This window comes from Salmo trutta, chromosome 15 (genome assembly GCF_901001165.1).
Source record: "Salmo trutta chromosome 15, fSalTru1.1, whole genome shotgun sequence".
NCBI classification, from domain to species: Eukaryota; Metazoa; Chordata; class Actinopteri; order Salmoniformes; family Salmonidae; genus Salmo; species Salmo trutta.
This window is the reverse complement of record NC_042971.1, coordinates 36,768,604-36,792,892: the sequence shown is the minus strand read 5'-3', so window position 1 is coordinate 36,792,892 and position 24,289 is coordinate 36,768,604. Positions and strand designations below refer to the sequence as shown.

The window sequence follows — 24,289 nt, the reverse complement described above, 5'->3', positions numbered from 1 at the left end:
GAGGTCTGGATTTGGAGTCACACTCAAAATTAAAGTGGAAAACCACACTACAGGCTGATCCAACTTTGATGTAATGTCATTAAAACAAGTCAAAATGAGGCTCAGTAGTGTGTGTGGCCTCCACGTGCCTGTATGACCTCCCTACAATGCTTGGGCATGCTCCTGATGAGGTGGCGGATGGTCTCCTGAGGGATCTCTTCCCAGACCTGGACTAAAGCATCCGCCAACTCCTGGACAGTCTGTGGTGCAACGTGGCATTGGTGGATGGAGCTAGACATGATGTCCCAGATGTGCTCAATTGGATTCAGGTCTGGGGAACGGGCGGGCCAGTCCATAGCATCAATGCCTTCCTCTTGCAGGAACTGCTGATCCACTCCAGCCACATGAGGTCTAGCATTGTCTTGCATTAGGAGGAACCCAGGGCCAATCGCACCAGCATATGGTCTCACAAGGGGTCTGAGGATCTCATCTCGGTACCTAATGGCAGTCAGGCTACCTCTGGCGAGCACATGGAGGGCTGTGCGGCCCCCCAAAGAAATGCCACCCCACACCATGACTGACCCACCGCCAAACCGGTCATGCTGGAGGATGTTGCAGGCAGCAGAACGTTCTCCACGGCGTCTCCAGACTCTGTCACGTCTGTCACGTGCTCAGTGTGAACCTGCTTTCATCTGTGAAGAGCACAGGGCGCCAGTGGCGAATTTGCCAATCTTGGTGTTCTCTGGCAAATGCCAAACGTCCTGCACGGTGTTGGGCTGTAAGCACAACCCCCACCGGGCCCTCATACCACCCTCATGGAGTCTGTTTCTGACCGTTTGAGCAGACACATGCACATTTGTGGCCTGCTGGAGGTCATTTTGCAGGGCTCTGGCAGTGCTTCTCCTGCTCCTCCTTGCACAAAGGCGGAGGTAGCGGTCCTGCTGCTGGGTTGTTGCCCTCCTACGGCCTCCTCCACGTCTCCTGATGTACTGGCCTGTCTCCTGGTAGCGCCTGCATGCTCTGGACACTACGCTGACAGACACAGCAAACCTTCTTGCCACAGTTCGCATTGATGTGCCATCCTGGATGAGCTGCACTACCTGAGCCACTTGTGTGGGTTGTAGACTCCGTCTCATGCTACCACTAGAGTGAAAGCACCGCCAGCATTAAAAAGTGACCAAAACATCAGCCAGGAAGCATAGGAATTGAGAAGTGGTCTGTGGTCCCCACCTGCAGAACCACTCCTTTATTGGGGGTGTCTTGCTAATTGCCTATAATTTCCACCTGTTATCTATTCCATTTCCACAACAGCATGTGAAATTTATTGTCAATCAGTGTTGCTTCCTAAGTGGACAGTTTGATTTCACAGAAGTGTGATTGACTTGGAGTTACATTGTGTTGTTTAAGTGTTCCCTTTATTTTTTTGAGCAGTGTACATTGGTGTAACAATTGCTTTAATGAAGGAGAGCATTCAAGAAATGGACAGTATGCTACTAACTCTCAAAGCACTTTAACAAAATGTTAAATAATACCATAAATCAAAACTAAGATACAGTACAAAAATCCTTTAAACCCTCATTTAATCAACAAGCTCTCGCAGTCGCACATCAGAATTAGACGTTCATCCATGTTTCTTAAACATCAAATATTGAAGTTATTCCAAACATCAAACGTCAAAGTGTTTAGTTACTTCTCTGTATAATTCCAAGGTTAAGTTTTAGTTATTAACTCAGAAGAATTAAGGTTAGGCATTAACGCCAAATGGTTAAGGTTAGGGTTAAGGTTAGGGATAGGCTTAAAGCAAAATATCAAAAACAACTTTCTATTGCTGGATTCAAACATGCAACCTTTGGAGTCACAGGCAGATGCTTACGCACATCTGCCATCTCTGTCCACAATACCTACTTAAAGATAACAGCACATTCTGTTGCCCCTAGAGCCAGTTTCAACGTCCCCCCCTCGACCTCCTCAGACATGTATGGACATTGAATACTGACTTGTATCATGGGTGACCTGCCTGTATTTAATCTCTCCCATTTCCACAGGCACCTCTTGTACTGTACACCCACACACAGTAAAGTTGACATTGCACATTGTGCTAAAAACAAAGCCTAGCCTACTGCGATGATTTCACAGGTCCAATGTCAGTGATCTGAAAGGCTTGGGATACATCATCATTAACATTTACAAACCAGCAGCCAAACCAACTCAATGAAACAGGAAATTGTGTACAGTAGCTTCATGCATAACAATTGCAGTGCCAACCACATAGGCTACAGATACTAAATGCAGTATGAAAGCAAAGAGGAGTGCTCTTGTAATGCAGTAAAGGGCTTTCACATTAGACCATGATCTGGGTGAATTGCATCGATCCACATCGATAATTGTTAGGTTAGGTCTGAGCCATGGGAGGATGATGGTGCAGTGCTGGCAGGTGGATGTCTGTCTCCTCCTTGCTGTTGTCTGAGCAGTCAAAAGGGATGTAACAGCCAGAGTCTCTGGGGCAGTCGTTCAGGTCCGCTTTAACACTCTCAGTCGGGGACTTGGCTTCCTGGTTCAACTATCCCTCCTTCTGACCATCACCTAGAATGGAATGGGCATGGGGGCTTTGAGAACTTATATTGATTTATTCAAAGGTAATGGCCACAGATATGCTCCCACAATATCAGAGTAGCAGAAATTGCTTTTTTCAAAGTTTCCTCTTTCTCTCCAGCACTGAAATATGCCTATTGTAGATGTATGTTTGATATTTATGTAGGCTGTGAAAGCTGAGACCCTGTTACATTTGCTTACCACAGCAAAAAGTGAAGCTCAAAAGATAAAAAGGTTTGCATAAGCTTGAAAAACAAGATAGATAAGCTAGTGCAGCGCCCATACCACAGTGTCTTACCTCTGAAAATTACATTTCCTGTTAGTAGCTTGACTTGTCTTGCACCACTCACTGTTGTTTCCTGACTCCGACTCTGCCTTTCCTTTCATGTCCTTCTAGTAACTGTCTCTTTACAGCCTATAAACAGTGCTTTGCGTATTTGCAGTGTATATAGATTACATATACAGTACCAGTCAAACATTTGGACACACCTACTCATTCAAGGGTTTTTCTTTATTTTTAATATTTTCTACATTGTAGAATAATAGTGAAGACATCAATACTATGAAATAACACATATGGAATCATGTAGTAACCAAAAAAGCTTTAAACAAATAAAAATATATTATTTTATTACATTACAGTCATTTATCCAGAGCGACTTACAGTAGAAGTGCATACATTTTATGACATTTTTAAATACTGGCCCCCCGTGGGAAACGACCCACAACCCTGGCGTTGCAAGCGCCATGCTCTACCAACTGAGCTACAGGGGAATACGCTGAATACATATGCTGAGCACTTGTTGGCTGCTTTTCCTTCACACTGTGGTCCAACTCATCCCAAACCATCTCAACTGGGTTGAGGTCAGGTGATTGTGGAGGCCAGGTCATCTGATGCAGCAATCCATCACTCCCCTTCTTGGTCAAATAGCCCTTACACAGCCTGTAGGTGTGTTGGGTCATTGTCCTGTTGCAAAACAAATGATAGTCCCACTAAGTGCAAACTGGATGGGATGGCGTATCGCTGCAGAAACCTGTAAAGCTGAATTCTAAATAAATTACAGACAGTGTCACCAGCAAAGCAACCCCACACCATCACACATCCTCCTCCATGCTTCACAGTGGGAACCACACATGCAGAGGTCATCCGTTCACCTACTCTGCGTCTCACAAAGACACAGCAGGCACATTTCCACCGGTCTAATGTCCATTTCTCATGTTTCTTGGCCAGAGCAAGTCTCTTCTTCTTATTGGTGTCCTTTAGTAGTGGTTTCCTTGCAGCAATTAGACCATGAAGGCCTAATTCATGCAGTCTCCTCTGAACAGTTGATGTTGAGATGTGTCTGTTACTTGAACTTCGTGAAGCATTTATTTGGGCTGCAATTTCTGAGGCTGTCTGCAGCAGAGGTAACTCTGGGATTTCCTTTCCTGTGGCGGTCCTCATGAGAGCCAGTTTCATCATAGTATTTGATGGTTTTGCGACTGCACTTGAAGAAACGTTCAAAGTTCTTGAAATGTTCCATATTGACTGACCTTCATGTCTTAAAGTAATGATGGTCTGTTGTTTCTCTTTGCTTATTTGAGCTGTTCTTGCCATAATATGGACTTGTTCTTGTACCAAATAGGGCTATCTTCTGTATACCCCCTACCTTACCTACCCCTCTACCCCCTGATTGGCTCAAACGCATTAAGAATAAAATAAATTCCACAAATTAACTTTTAACCAGGCACACCTGTTAATTGAAATGCATTCCAGGTGACTACCTCATGAAGCTGGTTGAGAGAATACCAAACGTCTGCAAAGCTGTCATCAAGGCAAGGGGTGGCAACTTTGAAGAATCTCAAATATAAAATATATTTTGATTTGTTTCACACTTTTTTGGTTATTAAATTATTCCATATGTGTTATTTCATAGTGTTGATGTCTTCACTATAATTCTACAATGTAGAAAATAGTAAAAAATAAAGAAATATCCTTCAATGAGTAGGTGTGTCCACATTTTTGACTGGTACTGTATAGTATAAAACATCTTCTTTAGCTAGCCAGTACAAGATGGCTGATATCCTGTTATTTACGCACACTGTGAGGTGAACACCATTAATGTTACATTCTGAAGTTCACTTCTTGCAGTGATATTACTTTGTTAATACAGACAGTCTTTACTGGGTCTTCTATATGAATTCAACTACTTTCTGACTGAACCCCTTTTGATTTGAATGAAACCCTCCATCAATAAATACATCAAATAGGATCTAAGCTACAACATATATTATGAACAAGAAAGAAATGTGACATCTGGCGATATTAGATAATTGATGTGAAAGCATAATCCTTGCTCCGGCCAAAAGCTATGCGGCGCCCACGGACATTAGTTTATTCTCCGCAATGAGTCTGGATCTGAGTACCTCCCCGACAATTTCTAGAATGGAAATCTATTCTAGACTGTCTGATTGGTCCCAGAGACCGATGGGTTAGACCAGAGCAGGAACACCACGTGGGTTTAGTGGCATTTTGAAAATGAGTCATTGGCTTTGACACTCTGATTGGTTAGAGATGATCCAATCGCTGATGACATTGTTTTGAACAACCACCCATATTTTGACATCACCACAAACAACTTCAATGATGGCAGTCTCAGACTGAAGTACAGTGCCTAAGGAAAGTATTCAGACCCTTTGACTTTTTCCACATTTTGTTACATTAACCTTATTCTAAAATTTATTAAATATTTTTTTTTTTTACTCAGCAATCTACACACAATACCCCATAATGATAAAGCAAAAACAGTTGTTTAGACATTTTTCAAATCTCTTAAAAATTTAAAACAGAAATATCTTATTTACATAAGTATTCAGACCCTTTGCTATTAGACTCAAAAATTGAGCTCAGGTGCATCCTGTTTTTTCTACAGCTTGATTGGAGTCCACCTGTGGTAAATTCAATTGATTGGAAAGGGACACACCTGTCTATATAAGGTCCCACAGTTGTCAGAGCAAAAACCAACCCATGAGGTTGAAGGAATTGTCCGTAGAGCTCTGAGACAAGATTGTGTCGAGGCACAGATCTGGGGAAGGTTACTAAAAAATGTCTGCAGCATTGAAGGTCCCCAAGAACGCTGTGGCCTCCATAATTCCTAAATGGAAGAAGTTTGTAACCACCAAGACTCTTCCTAGAGCTGGCTGCCCGGCCAAACTGAACAATCGGGGGAGAAGAGCCTTGGTCAGGGAGGTGACCAAGAACCCGATGGTCACTGACAGATCTCCAGAGTTCCTCTGTGGAGATGGGGGAACCTTCCAGAAGTACAACCATCTCTGCAGCACTCCACCAATCAGGCCTTTGTGGTAGATTGGCCAGACGAAAGCCACTCCTCAGTCAAAGGCACATGACAGCCCACTTGGAGTTTGCCAAGAGGCACCTAAAAGGCTCTCCGACCATGAGAAACAAGATTCTCTGGTTACCAATATTTAACTCTTTGGCCTGAATGTCAAGCGTCACGTTTGGAGGAAACCTGACCTGACAAGGTGAAGCATGGTGGTGGCAGCAACATGCTGTGCGGATGATTTTTAGCGGCAGGGACTGGGAGACTAGTCAGGATCAAGAGAAAGATGAACGGAGCAAAGTACAGAGATCCTTGATGAAAATCTGCTCCAGAGTGCTCAGGACCTCAGACTGGGGTGAAGGTTCACCTTCCAACAGGACAATGACCCTAAGCACACAGCCAAGACAACGCAGGAGTGGCTTCGGGAAAAGCCTCTGAATGTGCTTGAGTGGCCCAGCCAGAGCCTGGTCTTGAACCCGATCAAACATCTCTGGAGAGACCTGAAAATAGTTGTGCAGCTATGCTCCCCATCCAACCTGACAGAGCTTGAGAGGATCTGCAGAGAAGAATTTGAGAAACTCCCCAAATACAGGTTTGCCAATCTTGTAGCGTCATACCCAAGAAGAATCGAGGCTGTAATCGTTGCCAAGGTTGCTTCAACAAAGTACTGAGTAAATGGTTTGAATACTTATGTTAATGTAATATTTCAGTTTTTATTTTTTATAAATTTGAACAAATTTCTAAAAACCAGTTTTTGCTTTGTCATTATGGGGTATAGTGTGTAGATAAGGAAAAATAAACAATTCAATCAATTTTATAATAAGACTGTAAAGTAACAAAATGTGGAAAGTCAAGCGGTCTGAATACTTTCCAAATGCACTGTATGTAGCGAACGACAGAGCAGCGGAAGAATTCAGTTTGAGTCATCAGGCAAGGGGTTTGCTAATGGGGTCAACTTTGAGCACCTCTATTTTCTAAATCTTTGGCATTCAGGTCCAAAAAGTAACTTAATTACTACTTCTACCATGATGTGAAAAACTCACTTTCAAACTGAACATGTGAAAATCTCACTTTCACATGTGGCAGTGAAACAGTGTTACTCTTTTTGCAAATTACTACTTAGCCTACCTGAGTTTTATCATTTCAAGTGTGTTAAAGATTTTTTACAATTATTTCTGAGCCATTCATTCAGACTGTTACTGCTGCAGGCAGGCACATGCCTCTCTTCTTCATACGTTGGTCAGTGACCATTGGAAGATGCCGAATGAAAATAACAGGTAAGATAGCTCTCTGTGTCTCCAAATTTTATCCTGTTTTACAGTTTCTACGCAAGGTTACATTTTCAAAATCTAGAGATAACTTGTTTAACTGTCATTTTCTATTTATAAGTTCAGTTTTGACAAGTAAAAAAAGGTGAGATTTTTACCATTTACATGAGTTTAGCCAAGCTAAGTAGCTAGCTAACTAACTTTTGTATGCAAGTCAATGAGAAAAAGATGGCGTATCAGATGCCTCCTTATTTATCATGTTTAACATGAAACATTTGGTTAATCAGTTAACTCAAGTTAACTTTTTGTCATTTTATTGTGATTAATCGCATTGTCTGAAAGCGTTCAAAATATACTGAAAATATCCAAAATACATAATCTATACAGCTATAAACAACAATGCAATTTCAAAACAAGTTGACATTGAGGTTAAAGAAAGTGTACTCATCAATGAACCTAATTTTGCTAAATGTTACTTTGGACAAAATCAAGACGTTAATATTCTTGCAATGCTTTTTTTATAAAGAAATCTTACATTTGTGCAAATTCTGAATTTGCGATTAATTGGGATTAATCAGCAAATCCTGCGATAAACTTGACATTAAAATTACAAAAAAGGAACATGTGAAAGTGTAGCAGACATGACTCGTCATGGTTGCTTTTGCTGATGGTCATGTGATGAGGTATCCCCGTCTGCAACTTCAACATTTGTGTTGACCCTCTTAGTCTAATGGTCAACACATTAGCTTCACTTGTGGGAGACCTGGGTTCTAATCCTGCTGGTTATAAAAGTACATGTGAAATGTTGGAAAACCACATGTCTGTGTCATGAAAAGTTGTCATGTGGAACTTCACACGTATGCAAACCGCATGTGATTTGTTCACATGTGAAATGTCACATCATTAGCCTCTTTACCTATGTCCCTGGTACCACAACCCTGATACAGCACATCTGCTGATGGTATATCCTTCCTTACCTGCTTTGGCGATCTGTATACAAATGCTGAATACATATGCTTTTGTCAGAACTAACACTGTTGTACATCACCTAAAGGAGATTGGGTTTCTATTGGTTTCAATTATCAATTTTAATGCCAAAAGGCCTGGGTGTTGTCTTGAGTGCCTTTGCATTCCACCTGGAAATTTAAGTAGGAGGAAGACTACCCTAACTCACTTTGGGGTTCTTGGAGGCTCTCGATGGCTGCCATGAGAAGATGTCTGTGTTCAGGATCAGTCACATTGAGTTCCATCAGATACTTTTCCTTCAGCTCTTTCAGGTCATCCACTGTTTGATAGCCATTCAGGAACAGTGAAAAGGCATACTCCTACAATACATATAAACAATACCAATCGGTAAGCAAGTCGCCATGTTGCAATGAAAAATGCAACTAAAACCAGTCTATTAGCACTGTATTGACATCAGAAACATATTGTTCCCTAAAGATACAATTTATCTGGGGATTTTTTCCAAAGAATGCAGGGAACCTGTTTTTTTGCAAGGGATTATTTGTAACCGCTTTGAGGAGAGAGACAGAGAAGAGAGAGAGAAAGAGAGTCAGTCTACCTCCAGATTGAGGCGCTCTAGGAGCTCCTGTAGCGTTTTGGGACGGGGTCTCCTACTCCTCCTGTGTGTCCTCATATTCTGAGGCTCTTCAGGAACCTTCTCTACTATGAGGTCCACGTAGATGAACTTAAAGTTTCCCACCTTGTTGTTCAGCATGCCTGTCCATATACCCATAGGAGGCTTGCTGATTATCTCAATCACATCCCCCACCTGAAAGAAGAATTGGTCCTTTTACTTGAGAAATACTGTACATGTAATAGGTCTACACAACCTACTTTGCAAGACATTGGCTCAATCTCAACTGCTTAAAAACCCAGGAAGATGTGTGGAATGACAGGTTTGACATTTGAGAAAGAGGCAGTCTATAACAATTATCATAATATGTTATATTATTCTACATTCACAGCAATATTTCAGTCAGTCAGGAATCAGGATACAACTGGTTTAGTCAAGTAGGCTAATCACCTTAAGTTTAAGTGAGTCCGTGTCGTAGGGACTGGGGACAAAGTCTGTGTGGACCCGGGCTCTGCCACAGAACTGGCCTGTGTAGGGCAGCTCCTCATCCAGCCTCAGACTGTCTGTTACTGAAGCCATCTGACCCACTGGTCAACCCACCATGGGAGCAGCACACAACACAGTTTGATTGGTAGGAGACCGACATCATAATGTTTGGCTTCACATCAATATTTACAAAGACAAAGACAAATGTGTTACACAGAGCATTTTGGGTACTGTAGTACATCATGCTACATAGTGAGGGAGTTTTCTGCTCCTTGATGCGATGAATGTCTATTCATGAGGATTGATGCTGGTCTAATGGTAGCCTACTTGCTGATTTGAACATTAAGTTATGAAAGGTATGGCAGTGAGTGAAGCATTGTCAGTTTAGACTTTTGACTGTTATTATGTTTGTCAGGCATCCTTGTTGGGTTAATTGAGGTCCAACAACATGCCTGTAACGGCTGTCTGAAGGAGTAGACCAAGGCGCAGCGTGGTTTGTGCTCATCATGAATTTATTTTGATCTGAACACTGAAACAAAGAAACCAATAACGACAGCCAAACAGTTCTGTCAGGTAAGTAATACAAAACAGAAATTAACCACCCACAAAACACAATGAGAAAACCCCTACATAAATATGGGGTCTAATCAGAGGCAATGAGTTTCAGCTGCCTCCAATTAGAGACCCACCCCAAACAATTCCAACGTAGAAACAGAAAAACTAGATATTTAAACATAGAAATAGAATAACATAGATCAACCCAAAACACACAAAACAAACAACCCCTGCCACGCCCTGAACAAACTATCATAACAAAATTACCCCTTACTGGTCAGGACGTGACAATGCCTTAGTACAGTTGAAGTCAGAAGTTTACATACACCTTAGCCAAATACATTTAAACTCAGTTTTTCACAATTCCTGAAATGTAATCCTAGTACAAATTCCCTGTCTTAGGTCAGCTAGGATCACCACTTTATTTCAAGAATGTGAAATGTCAGAATAATAGTAGAGAGAATGATTTATTTCAGCTTTTATTCATTTTATCACATCAGAACTTTACATATACTCAATTAGTATTTGGTAGCATTGCCTTTAAATTGTTTAACCTGTTGGGGCTAGGGGGCAGTATTTGCACGGCCGGATAAAAAACGTACCCGATTTAAACTGGTTACTACTCTTGCCCAGAAACGAGAATATGCATATAATTAGTAGATTTGGATAGAAAACAATCTAAAGTTTATAATACTGTTTGAATGGTGTCTGTGAGTATAACAGAACTCATCTGGCAGGCCAAAACCTGAGAAGATTCCATACATGAAGTGCCCTGTCTAACTATTTGTTGTCCTTCTGTTGAATCTCTATCGAAAATACAGCATCTCTGCTGTAACGTGACATTTTCTAAGGCTTCCATAGGCTCTCTAAAGCCGCCAGAAAGCGGAATGGGGTGTCTGCTGTCTCTGGGCAAAGAACAGCATCAGAGTTTGTGAGTGGTCAGCCTGGGGACAGTGAGACTGAGATGCGCGTTCAAGAGACTACTCCATTTTTTTCTTTCAGCCTTTGAATGAATACAACGTTGCCCGGTTGGAATATTATCGCTATTTTACGAGAAAAATCGCATAAAATTGATTTTAAACAGCGTTTGACATGCTTCTAAGTACGGTAATGGAATATTTTGACATTTTTTTGTCACAAAATGCGCTCGCGCATCACCCTTCGGATAGTGACCTGAACGCACGAACAAAACGGAGCTATTTGAATATAACTATGGATTATTTGGAACCAAAACAACATTTGTTGTTGAAGTAGAAGTCCCACCTAGCCCATAGAAGTTAAAACCTGTTGCAATCGGACAATGTGGTTGGATTAACGAGAGTCTTATCTTTCAAATGGTGTAAAATAGTCATATGTTTGAGAAATTGAAGTTATAGCATTTTTAAGGTTTTTGTATTTCGCGCCACGCTCTACCATTGGATATTGGTGAGGCGTTCCACTAGCGGAACGTCTGTCCTCAACTTAGACTCTCGTTAATCTAACCACATTGACCGATTTCAAAAAGGCTTTACAGCGAAAGCAAAACATTAGATTATGTTAGGAGAGTACATAGACCAAAATTATCGCACAGCCATTTTCCAAGCAAGCATATATGTCACAAAAACCAAACCACAGCTAAATGAAGCACTAACCTTTGATGATCTTCATCAGATGACACTCCTAGGTCATTATGTTATACAATACATGTATGTTTTGTTCAATCAAGTTCATATTTATATCCAAAACCAGCTTTTTACATTGGCGTGTGATGTTCAGAGCATGCATTCCCACCAAAACCATCCGGTGAATTTACTAAATTACTCATCATAAACGTTGACAAAATACATAACAATTATTTTAAGAATTATAGATACAGAACTCCTTTATGCAATCGCTATGTCAGATTTTAAAATAGCTTTTCGGCGAAAGCACATTTTTCAATATTCTGAGTACATAGCTCGGCCATCAGGCTAGCTATTTTGACACCCGCCAAGTTCGGGGCTCACTAAACTCAGAATTAGTATTAGAAATATTGTATTACCTTTGCTGTTCTTCGTCAGAATGCACTCCCAGGACTGCTACTTCCACAAGAAATGTTGTTTTTGTTCCAAATAATCCATAGTTATGTCCAAATACCTCCGTTTTGTTCATGCGTTCAGGTCACTATCCAAAGGGTAACGCGTGATTGCATTTCGAGACAAAAAAATTCAAAATGTGCCATTACCGTACTTAGAAGCATGTCAAACACTGTTTAAATGGTATTTATCTCGTAAAATAGCGGTAATATTTCAACCGGACAATAGTGTATTCATTCAAAGAGGAAAAGAAAAAACAGCGTGCTAAAGTGAATGCGCATATCCAATCTCGTGGTCACCAGGCAGACCACTGAGAAACGGGGCTACTATACTCTGCCCAGAGACATAATGCGCCTCAATCCACATTCCGAAGGCTTTAGAGAGCCAATGGAAGCCTTAGAAAGTGCAACGTAACCATACAGATACTGTAGTTTTGATAGAGAATCAAAAGAAGAACTACAAATTCTCAGACAGGCCACTTCCTGCTTGGAATTTTCTCAGGTTTTTGCCTGCCATATGAGTTCTGTTATACTCACAGACACCATTCAAACAGTTTTAGAAACTTCAGAGTGTTTTCTATCCAAATCTACTAATAATATGCATATTCTCGTTTCTGGGCAAGAGTAGTAACCAGTTTAAATCGGGTACGTTTTTTATCCGGCCGTGAAAATACTGCCCCCTACACCTTAACTGGTTTAAGCCCTTTTGCCACAACTTTGGAAGTATGCTTGGGGTCATTGTCCACTTGGAAGACCGATTTGCGACCAAGCTTTAACTTCCTGACTGATGTTTTGAGATGTTGCTTCAATATATCCACATAATTTTTCTGCCTCATGATGTCATATATTTTGTGAAGTGCACCAGCCCCTCCTGCAGCAAAGCAACCCCACATGATGCTGCCACCCCCGTGCTTCACATTTGGGATGGTGTTCTTCTGTCACGTCCTGACCAGCAAAGGTTTTTTTTGTCATTGTAGTATGGTCAGGGCGTGGCAGGGGGGTGTTTGTTTTGGGGGTTTTGGGGGTTTTGGTCTAGGGGATTTTAGTTCTAGTTTTCATTTTCTATGTTCCGTTTTCCAGGTTTGGCAGAGTGTGGTTTCCAATCAGAGGCAGGTGTCTTTCGTTGTCTCTGATTGGAAGCCATACTTAGGCAGCCTGTTTTCCTTTGGGTTTTGTGGGTGGTTATTTTCCGTTATAGTCTGTGAACCTTACGGAACTGTTTGCCGTTGTTTGTTTTTTCTTTGTTTAAGTGTTCTCTTTAAATAAACAAGTAAGAATGAGCCCTATACCCGCTGCGCCTTGGTCTGTCCTTAACGACGCCTATGACATCTTCAGCTTTCAAGCGTCCCCCTTTTCCTCCAAACATAATGATGGTCATTATGGCCAAACAGTTCTATTTTTGTTTCAGCAGACCAGAGGACATTTCTCCAAAAAGTACGATCTTTGTCCCCATGTGCAGTTGCAAACCGTAGTCTGGCTTTTTTATGGCGGTTTTGGAGCAGTGGCTTCTTTCTTGCTGAGCGGCCTTTCAGGTTATGTCAATATAGGACTCATTTTACTGTGGCTATAGATACTTTTTTACCTGTTTCCTCCAGCATCTTCACAAGGTCCTTTGCTGTTGTTCTGGGGTTGATTTGCACTTTTGCATACTATTGTTTGTACAGATGAACGTGGTACCAGATGAACGTGGTACCTTCAGGCATTTGGAAATTGCTCCCTCTTTCTGAGGTCTTGGCTGATTTCTTTTGATTTTGCCTTGATGTAAAGCAAAGAGGCACTAGGTTTGAAGGTAGGCCTTGAAATACATCCACAGGTACACCACCAATTGACTCAAATGATGTCAATTCGCCTATCAGAAGCTTCTAAAGCCATGACATCATTTTCTGGAATTTTCCAAGCTGTTTAAAGACACAGTCAACTTAGTGTATGTAACCTTCTGACCCACTGGAATCGTGATGCAGTGAATTATAAGTGAAATAATCTGTCTGTAAACAATTGTTGGAAAAATTACTTGTGTCATGCACAAAGTAGATGTCGTAACCGACTTGCCAAAACAATCGTTTTTTAACAAGAAATTTGTGGAGTGGTTGACAAAGGAGTTTTAATGACTCCAACCTAAGTGTATGGAAACTTTCGACTTCAACTGTAGATTGGGTTCCATACTTAGATTTTTATCAACCACAATGTGTAGCATGCTTTACTGTAATGCAGAGTAAGCTAAAATTGCATTAGTAGAGAGTGAAATGGAACTTAATTAGTTCAGTAAGGTCTTGGCTGTGTGCCCAAGGAGCTTACTGGAATTGCTGTGTCCACTGTTGAGACTGTAGAGACTTTCAAGGGAGTGACTAGACACTCTGTGTCCTTTTGGAAATAAATGGACGCCATTAACAATATCCCCTTCTCCTTCTTCATCTCTCTCTGTCCTGTCAACCTACACAGTAAAAAACAACAGATAAGGTCACGTTTTATTATTTTCTTTGCCCTTCTTTTCTTCTTATGCTGTCACTCCCCATCTCATCTTATCTCACAGCGTGGAAGTTGAGGAAGAAGAACAGGAAAAAGCTAAACCAATCAGAGGGCTGGGTCAGGCCAGGGCTCTAAGCTATTCCGTGTTTAATTTCTCATGTGCCAAAGCGGCTCAGTATCCCAGGCAGTTTATGTAAGGGCACAGAAGAGCTCCTCTCCTCTCTTCTGCCAAGAGTCCTTAATCCACACATAGCTGCCTTGCCATTTATTACTGAGACTTGACATGGCCAGGAAGTGTGTGTAATCTACCATAGGCTCTGACTGTACCTCCCTGGTCCTCTCTGTGAGAGAAGAGTTGCTTCTTTTTAGCTCCACAAATCACTTGGTGACCAGGTGATGTGGTAATGAGTCTTTGTCCTGTTCTGACTCAGTGATGTTTGGACATGTTGGTTGTCACGACATGCCCTTTTTGGGTGAGGATCATAGCCCTCTCTCTCCCACCAAATGTTTATGACGGTCATAAATACCTAAAACTCTTTACCCCACTAGGGCCAAAATGAAGGTTGAGAATCCCTTTGTTACCACAGAGAAAGAGAAAGACTTTGCAGTACGGTAACCTCAAAAGTTTGAATATTGTAGCAATATTTCAGTATTCCAACCAGTTGAAATTGTCCGTGGGTACTTAAAGAACAATCGTGTTGAATTCCTTACTAATTTGTAATGTAACTACCACAGCAGAACAACATAACTGTTTCTCTCAATGTGTATATTTCTCAGTTACCAGATTTACATCTGAATATTGTATAAAATTACTGATTGAGTACGGGACTACTTTTGAAAAGATTAAATGTGATGTTAGCCTTCTAAATTAGAGCATGGTTTTTCATGTAAAGTTTTAACTAGTTAGTGACTACACCCCGTGAGCACAGACATTTACATCGGCGTCATGGAACACCCCCTTTTCTACTCCAGAATAAAAGGACTTGTGACAAAATTTACATTTGGTCAAGATAACGCCGGGACAGGGTCCCCACGTTGAAATGGCTACTACTCTTGACCAAAACATGCCGGGTGATGCTGGTGTGTGAAGTGGTTCAAACTACTCTAGTGACCAGAAAACATGGAAGCTGTCGCTACATGTTGAAATGGTTGGCAACTCTACCAAAGGACAAGACCAGAGAATGTGGAGATCATTCCCACATTGATATGGCTAAGAAATGTACAAACTAAAGAACAATTATTCAGGCTGCAGCTGTTTAAGTACTTTAGTCTGGTAAACGGAACCGGTTCGACCGGATGGTAGTTTGACGTATCCATTACAACAAGCTACAACTCCGAAAGACTTTGATCTCTGGTGGTCAAACCAGAGACTTTCTATCCAGCAGACAGACCGGCGATCGCAGAGAGGGACAACAAAGGCATACACTCATAAATATGTAAATTGCAATTTATTTTCGAATGAGCGGTTGTTCATGTTCAAAGTATAAGCATTTCCATGAGGGTAGTGTATGTACGGGGGTCCACTCTGAGTTTCCCACTCTTGAGCTGGCCCCACCCCTTTTCTTTGTCTACCAAGCCGTCATATCGGCTTAGCCCACTTGGGACTTTTCAATGTATCATGTCAGTAACCAATGTATAATGTGTGTGTGTTTATGTAATGTTTATGTAATTCTGTGATTGATTAGTTAGTAAATAAATAATTAAGCCAATCTGTATATCGCTGATTCATGATTTATTTTAGGGTTCGTGCAGATATCCAAGGGTTTGCGACTTTCAGGAATGAGACTGATGTGGTAACAATACATTATTAGAAGAATGTAATCGATAAGATAATAAAATATCTGAAGAGTTATATTCGGGAAATTGAAACTCTATAAACAACATTTTCCTGTGGTGCCCCGACTTCCTAGTTAATTTAATTGATTTGATTTGATAATATAATAGTCTTCACATTTTTTTTATCTAGGCAAGTCAGTTAAGAACACATTCTTATTTTCAATGACGGCCTAGGAACAGTGGGTTAACTGCCTTGTCCTTTTGGTTACTAGTCCAACGCTCTAACCACTAGGCTACCTGCCGTCCGATGACAGCAAACGCTACGACAAGGTCTTTGGGCTAAAAGCCTGGGAGTCGGCTAACTTGTTCATAGTGACATGTATTCATGGATGTGAAGGGAAGCCAGGCTTCCCCAAAAAATGTACCAAGAAAAAATAATGCATCTTTCGTCTCTCTGTGTTTCATAATTTTCCTTCAATTCGCAAGAGGCTGAATTTATCTCACCGGAGAAAGCATCCGATTGAGCAAAACAGCGCCCCTCTGTCTCTTGTCTCTGGAGGGGTGCGTCACTTGAGTGGGTTGAGTCACTGACGTGATCTTCCTGTCCGGGTTAGCACCCCCCTTGGGTTTGTGCTGTGGGGTAGATTTTCGTGGGCTATACTCGGCCTTGTCTCAGAGTAGTAGGTTGGTGGTTGAAGATATCCCTCTAGTGGTGTGGGGGCTGTGCTTCGCAAAGTGGGTGGGGTTATATCCTGCCTGTTTGGCCCTGTCCGGGGGTATTGTCAGACAGGGCCACAGTGTCTCCCGACCCCTCCTGTCTCAGTCTCCAGTATTTATGTTGCAATAGTTTATGTGTCGGGGGGCTAGTGTCAGTCTGTTATATCTGGAGTATTTCTCCTGTCTTATCCGGTGTCCTGTGTGAATTTAAGTATGCTCCCTCTAATTCTCTCTCTCTCTTTCTCTCTCTTTGTCTTTCTCCTTCTCTCTCTCTCTCTTTCTGTCTCTCTCTTTCTCTCTCTCCTCTCTCGGAGGACCTGAGTCCTAGGACCATGCCTCAAGACTACCTGGCCTGATGACTCCTTGCTATCCCCAGTCCACCTGGTCATGCTGCTGCTCCAGTTTCAACTGTTCTGCCTGCGGCTATGGAACCCTGACCTGTTCACTGGACGTGCCACCTTGTCCCGGACCTGCTGTTTTGGACTCTCTCTACCGCACCTGCTGTCTCTAACTCTGAATGATCGGCTATGAAAAGCCAACTGACATTTACTCCTGAGGTGCTGACCTGTTGCACCATCTACAACCACTGTGAATAATATTATCTGACCCTGCTGGTCGTCTATGAACGTTTGAACATCTTGGCCATGTACTCTTATAATCTCCACCCGGCACAGCTAGAAGAGGACTGGCCACCCCTCAGATCCTGGTTCCTCTCTAGGTTTCTTCCTAGGTTCCGGCCTTTCTATGGACTTTTTCCTAGCCACTGTGCTTCTACATCTGCATTGCTTGCTGTTTGGAGTTTTAGGTTGGGTTTCTGTACAACACTTTGTGACATCGGCGGATGTAAAAAGGGCTTTATAAATACATTTGATTGATTGATCTTTGTGTGTAGGCCATCTATCTGATGCTGTCTGGTCCAAAATAGTATGAAATGGTTTGCTGCCTGTAGCATTGAATGCAGGGGGAGCCAGTGAGCATTTGGCCTCCCTTGATTAAAAAAAGTATATAAGCTTTGTGTTAAACTGAGTGAGCTCAACTGTGAATGGTCCCGGCACACCAAAAAAAGTTTAAAGGGAAGCCAGTTTGGATTTGGCTTCACTCCAATCACATTGAGAGCAAAACATATTTGACAGAAAAAAACTTGGCCATTTCCATGGATGGATATTGGGATTTGGACTTGTGGTTTTACTTAATTATTCGTACTGGCCAATGATTATATTCTGATCCAACCATAAATTCATACATTGTGCCACTGAGAGAATGGAAGTTCAATATGTAGCTAGATGTAGTAGGCTAATATTAACTGGCTGGCCTGGCACATTGTTGCCCATGAAAGGAAGTTAGGCTTACGAGCAACCATTTTAGCAGGTAGCCTAGGATAACAAAATCTGAAAGTGTTTACTGTATGAAAGAGTCATAGACCGTTTTTTCAACATGAAAGAGAGGAGGATGGCATAGGGTCAACATGTTTTTTTCTACTTTCACAAATGCACGCACACACATAAATCAAAACCATGGACAGCCACATCATATTTAGCTTACCTTGATTGGACAAAATATTTTTTGGTATCTTTTAGTTGTCACTGTATTAGACTACGCATAGGTGATTTGATGATGCTGAAGTTGAAATGGTGCTGGAATAGTGGAGGCAGCTCCTGTTTTCTTTGCGACTTTAAATCAAATTGTATTAGACAGTGAAATGCTTACTTACACGCCCCTAACCAACAATGCAGTTTAAAAAATACGAATAAGAATTTGAAATAAAAGTAACAAGTAGTAAAGAGCAGCAGCAAAATAACAATAGCGAGACTATATACAGTGGGTACCGGTACAGAGTCAATGTGCGGAGGCACAGGTTAGTCGAGGTAATTGAGGTAATATGTACATGTAGGTAGAGTTATTAAAGTGACTCTGGATAGATAATAACAGAGAGTAGCAGCCGAGTAAAGGGGGGGAGGGGGCAATGCAAATAGTCTGGGTAGCCATTTGATTAGATTTTCAGGAGTCTTATGGCTTGGGGGTAGAAGCTGTTTAGAAGCCTCTTGGACCTAGACTTGGCGCTCCGGTACCACTTGCCGTGCGGTAGCAGAAAGAACAGTCTATGACTAGGGCAGGAAGCTTGGCCTCAGTGATGTACTGGGTTGTACGCACTACTGAAGTGCCTTGCTGTCGGAGGCCGAGCAGTTGCCACTCCAGGCAGTGATGCAACCAGTCAGGATGCTCTCGATGGTGCAGCTATAGAACCTTTTGAGGATCTGAGTGTCACACCCTGATCTGTTTCACCTGTCCTTTATGCTTGTCTCCACCCCCTCCAGGTGTCACCCATCGTCCCCATTATCCCCTGGGTATTTAAACCTGTGTTTTCTGTCTCTCTGTGCCAGTTCGTCTTGTATGTTCCAAGTCAACCAGCATGTTTTTCCCGTGCTCCTGCCTTTTCTATTCTCTTTTGCTAGTCCTCGCTGTTTTGACCCTTGCCTGTTTTCTGGACTCTGTACCCACCTGCCTGATCATTCTGCCTGCCCTGACCTCGAGCCTGCCTGCCACACTGTCCCTCATGGACTCTGAACTGGTTTTGACCCTTTGCCTGTCCACGACCGTTCCCTTGCCTACCCCTTTTGGATTGTTAATAAATATCAAAGACTTAAACCATCTGCCTCCCGTGTCTGCATCTGGGTCTTGCCTTGTGCCCTTATAGTACGAACTGGCCATGACAGACCCAGCAGACTTGGACCAGCTCCGCCACGCTGTCTCCCTGCAGGGAGAGGAGCTACTGCTGGACCTTTTGGAAGGGCTTCGTTCCATGACGGAATGCCACGACCAAGGGTTCAAGGCTATCATGGAGCGAATCAGTGAGTTAGCTCATAGGCAGCCTGCCACCTCTGAGACCTCCCAACCACCCAGTAACCTGTTTACTATCAGTTGTGGGTTTCTACAACCTACCCCGGCTCCCCGAGAACCCCGCTTACCTCCTCCGGAGCGATATTCTGTGGATCCTGGAACCTGACGGGTTTTCTTTCTCAATGCTCCCTTATTTTTGAGCTGCAGCCATCTTCGTTCCCTTCGGACCGGTCGAAGATAGCGTATATTATTACGCTAATGTCGGGAAGGGCGCTCTCCTGCTCTCCTACGGCAGTTTGGGAGCAGCAATCTGCCATTTGTCACCATCTGGAAGATTTCATGGTAGAGGTGAGGAATGTGTTAGATTCTCCGGTATCCGGGAGAGACGCGGCACAAAAACTACTTGAATTACGTCAAGACTCCCGTAGTGTTTATTTTGTCTAGTGTTCATTTTCATTAAAGAATAACGATGAGCACTCAACACGCTGCGCCTTGGTCTCCTCTATATGACGCCCGTTACAGAACTACCCACCACGATTGGACCAAGCAGTGTGGATTAGAGGACTGGACCTGGGAAGAGATCCTGGATGGGGCAGGACCTTGGACAAGGCCGGGGGAGTATCGCCACCCGCAGGAGGAGATAGAGGCAGCGAGGGCAGAACGGCGATACTGGAGGAACGGGCAAAAAAGCAACATGAGCCCGAGAGGCAGCGGCAACATTTTTTTTTGGGGGGGGGGGGCACACGGGTAGATTAGCTAAGGCGGGTTTAAGACCTGAGCCAACTCCCCGTGCTTACCGAGCCAACAATCCCTGTGTTATGCGGTGATGCGCACTGTGTCGCCCACTCACAGCCCGGTGCGCTCAGTGCAAGCTCCTCACCGTTGTTGTGCTAAAGTTGGCACTCAGCCAGCAAGGAGTGTGCCTGCTCAGCATTCCTGGTCTCCAGTGCACCTCCATGGCCCAGAATATCCTGCGCCAGTTCTACGCACTGTGTCGCCAGTTCGCCACCAGAGCCCAGTATGCCTGTGCCTGCTCCTCGCACTCTCCCTCCAGTGCGCCTCCATAGTCCAGTATGTCCTGTGCCTGCTCCTTGCACTCTTCCTCCAGTGCGCCTCCATAGCCCAGTACGTCCTGTGCCTGTTCCTCGCACTCTTCCTCCAGTGCACCTCCATAGCCCAGTATGTCCTGTGCCTGCTCCTCGCACTCTCCCTCCAGTGCGCCTCCATAGCCCAGTATGGCCGGTGCCTGCTCTGAGCACCCGGTCCTCAGTGCGTCTCTCCAGTCCGGTGAGACCTGTTCCAGCTCCACAAGTAAAGCCTCCAGTGATAATCTATGATCCATGGCACGAAGCCTGTAGTGATGATCCATGGCTCGGAGCCTGTAGGGACAGACCTCGGATAAAAGTCAAAAGAGTGAAATGTAAGTTCAACGAAAAGAAAGCGGATGCCCAAATGCAGAGGGAGTTTACAGTGTCACTTATAAGGAATTACTGGTTGAAATAGCCGACAAAATCAGACATATGATTCACGTACTGAAGAATCGCCATTTTCCTCTGGCTTCACTGGGGCTGGTTGGTGTCTGAAGGTGTCAAATCGGCCAAAGCTGTTGGAGCGCTGGGTGAGATGGGAGATTAACGGATTAAAATGTGTTTTGGATGGTAACAGCAGGACACATGTTGTCTGGCTGCCGTGTTTATGTAGAACTCCGAGCAGTCATGTCTGTAGGCCTATACCCTGTAAACCATCTAATCTGCTGTTCGTCTGGTCATGTATTTACATAGTACTGTCTGTATTACCATCAGGCTCTATTAAGGCATTTTATCCACTGGATTAAGATTTTTCTTGATTTTTTTTGTAGTGAATTGTATCTAATGTTGCATTTGATTAGGGTTGGATTTGATGATGTAACTGCAGTTTCAGTTTTGACTCATGAGCATTATGAGAACTACTGGATAGTAATGGATGAGTGCTGAGTGGTGCTCAGCTTCACTGCAGCTAATGAGGTTTGTATCATCCCATTTTCCATAGATTGTATATATTATGCTAAATCTAAATTAATACATTGAATATTATAGTATTTTGTTATTATTTTGCTACTTTATTTGTTCAGTGTTGTTTTCCTGTTATATATAATATTGTTATTGTTATGAATTTTATTATTCTAGCAGAGTGGGGCGAGCCTCTTAGGGGAGACACGAGGGGTTGGCAAGGGTGCACTGACCCCCCCCTCAAAAAAAAACATTTGGGTAAAATCGGCTAGTGTATCAGCTGTTTTCTTCTTGTCATGTCAGTCATTGCAGACCTTGGAGATCTATTTATAACATCAGAAATGTCCAGATCAACTATATCATGTCAGATAATGTTTTTTAGCTAGGTTTTTTTACCCACTGATTTTGTTGTAATGTTTGAGTCACTCAGATATCACATGAACACTAATAAGAAATGGCAAAATGTGTAGAATTGCAGGAAATGTGCTTTTAAATGGCAAAGAAAATGACATCTGTCCATGGCAAAATGGACAGAATTGCAGGAAATAAGCTTTAAACCTGTACAATTATCTCTCTGCCAACAAAAAGGGTGAACCGTTTGTGCCATGGTCAGTGCTTGTGGCCATAGAGATACACGTGACGTGTGGGAAGAACCACTGTTCTAGCACATTCTAGTCCTCCTGATCTCCCTAAAACCTGTCATCTAATTGAAGATAATCTAATTGAAAGATAATCGGCAAAAGCATCATTAAAATGGAGAGATAGTGAAAAGCAATGATCCGTTGTTCACTGGCGGCCCATTAGATTAATTCTGAGGCTCTCGCCCAACATCTGCTACATTAAACCCTGGCTTGTGGCCCAACACTGACCATCTGACCATTACTGAACCGTGAACCTTGGCCGGCTGCAGTCACCATCTCCTACTGGGGAAAGCTATCTAATAGAAATAATGGTCAAATAGCAAGAGCAGCAAATGCTAGTATTGCTTTTATAATGAACTCAAATCTTTTGAGTGAATCTTCATCTTTAATATCCTGCCCAGTACATCACTGGGGCCAAGTTTTCTGCAATCCAGGACCTATATAATACGCAGTGTCAGAGGAAAGCCCATAAAATTGTCAAACACTCCAGTCACCCAAGTCATAGACTCTTTTCTCTGCTACCGCACGGCAAGCGGTAGCAGAGCACCAAGTCTAGGACCAAAAGGCTCCTTAACAGCTTCTACCCCCAAGCCATAAGACTGCTGAACAATTAATCAAATGGCCACCGAACTATTACATTGACCCCCCACCCCCCTCCATTTGTTTTGTACACTGCTGCTACTCGCTGTTTATTACAGTATCTATGTATAGTCACTTCACCCCTACCTACATGTACAAATTACCTCTACTAACCTGTACCCCCGCACAGTGACTCGGTACCAGTTCTCCCTGTATATAGCCTCGTTATTGTTATGTTATTGTGTTACTTTTTATTATTTTTTACTTTAGATTATTTGGTAAATATTTTCTTGTTAACTCTTCTTGAACTGCACTGTTGGTTAATAAGGGCTTGTAAGTAAGCATTTCACGGTAAGGTCTACACTTGTTGTATTCGGCGCATGTGACAAATGAAGTTTGATTTGATTTGATGTGCATAATACAGCCCAATGTTTGGACAAATATGCCTTAGAGCGTTTCAATTTATTGTAATACACACAGTTTAAAAATGTCAAGCAAAATGCCCAACGACTTAGACATATAAAATGTTGTTTTTTGTTATTACATTGGATAGTAGCAAATCGAAAGCAAATTTTACCCCCCAAAAACCTGACATTGAAAAGATCTCACCTTTGGTTTAGTCTTGCTCTTTGGGTCTTTTTTTGAGACATTTGACAGTTTCCTCTGAAGCATTGTGCTTAATCTGAATTACCGCTGGACCCTTTTTATTTTGGATAAAAAACAACTGTGCTGTAGCCTATTCGACCAATCATCATATCAACAACCAACTATACCGCAACAGTTTTGCAGAGCAGGTAGATTTCCTCTATGTCAAGCAGGATGTGACTATATCTACACAGTCTGTTTATCTGTAGTCAAAGGCATGAATGTGTTGTACTTTTAGGTGGAATGTGTAAAGTTTCGTCAACAAGCTGCATACACTGAAACATCTTCAGCGCACCAAGAAAGCCTCATTGATGACTGCTGGATTGTTGTTGTATGGTAAAATCATTTTATGAAAGTTGAAAGACTTTTCAATCAATGTCACAAACTGTTGCCTACATGACACTTTTTGACAATGCACCAAGTTAAATGCAACTCACTGTAACCAGTAAAACTACTGATGAGGAAGTGGCCAAGAGACTGGTGAACACAGGAAGGGGTGAATTCCACAAATCCTGCCTATTGCAGTTTCAGCTCTATTACCTTACTAAGTTAAATCATTGTTAAATGAATACAAAATATACACCCGTTCACATTTTTGTTTTGCTCCTACAGATAGTGAGTCGCGTGGCTTGCTATATAAAGGCATCAAGACATTCAGATACTGTTCGATTGAACGTTAGAATGGGCAAAACGAGTGACCTAAGCGACTTTGCGCGTGGAATGAAACAGATGGCCTCTAGCATTTTACGTACGACAGTGTCTAGGGTTTACCGAGAATGGTGCGACAAACAAGTCCTGTGGGCGAAA

The 24,289-nt window shown here is 42.5% G+C and overlaps 1 protein-coding gene across 4 annotated transcripts; it reads right to left on the bottom strand.

Moving 5' to 3' along the window:
- Window positions 1-1,375: 1,375 nt before the first annotated feature.
- LOC115148910 (SAM domain-containing protein SAMSN-1) lies at window positions 1,376-23,680 on the bottom strand. 4 transcript variants are annotated; one of them, XM_029691214.1, is made up of 6 exons: window positions 23,447-23,680; window positions 14,128-14,263; window positions 9,189-9,325; window positions 8,724-8,933; window positions 8,334-8,484; window positions 1,376-2,562 (listed from the first exon to the last, which is right to left on the bottom strand). In XM_029691214.1, the coding sequence occupies exons 1-6, from the start codon at window positions 23,507-23,509 to the stop codon at window positions 2,540-2,542; spliced, it is 720 nt and encodes a 239-aa protein (XP_029547074.1). In that variant the 5' UTR covers window positions 23,510-23,680; the 3' UTR covers window positions 1,376-2,539. The 4 variants fall into 4 exon arrangements, with proteins under 4 accessions (XP_029547074.1, XP_029547075.1, XP_029547076.1 ...); XM_029691215.1 differs by lacking the exons at window positions 1,376-2,562; window positions 14,128-14,263; window positions 23,447-23,680 and adding exons at window positions 7,442-7,938; window positions 19,758-19,956; window positions 20,162-20,366; XM_029691216.1 differs by lacking the exons at window positions 1,376-2,562; window positions 14,128-14,263; window positions 23,447-23,680 and adding exons at window positions 7,442-7,938; window positions 19,758-20,119.
- Between the last annotated feature and the right edge of the window lie 609 nt (window positions 23,681-24,289).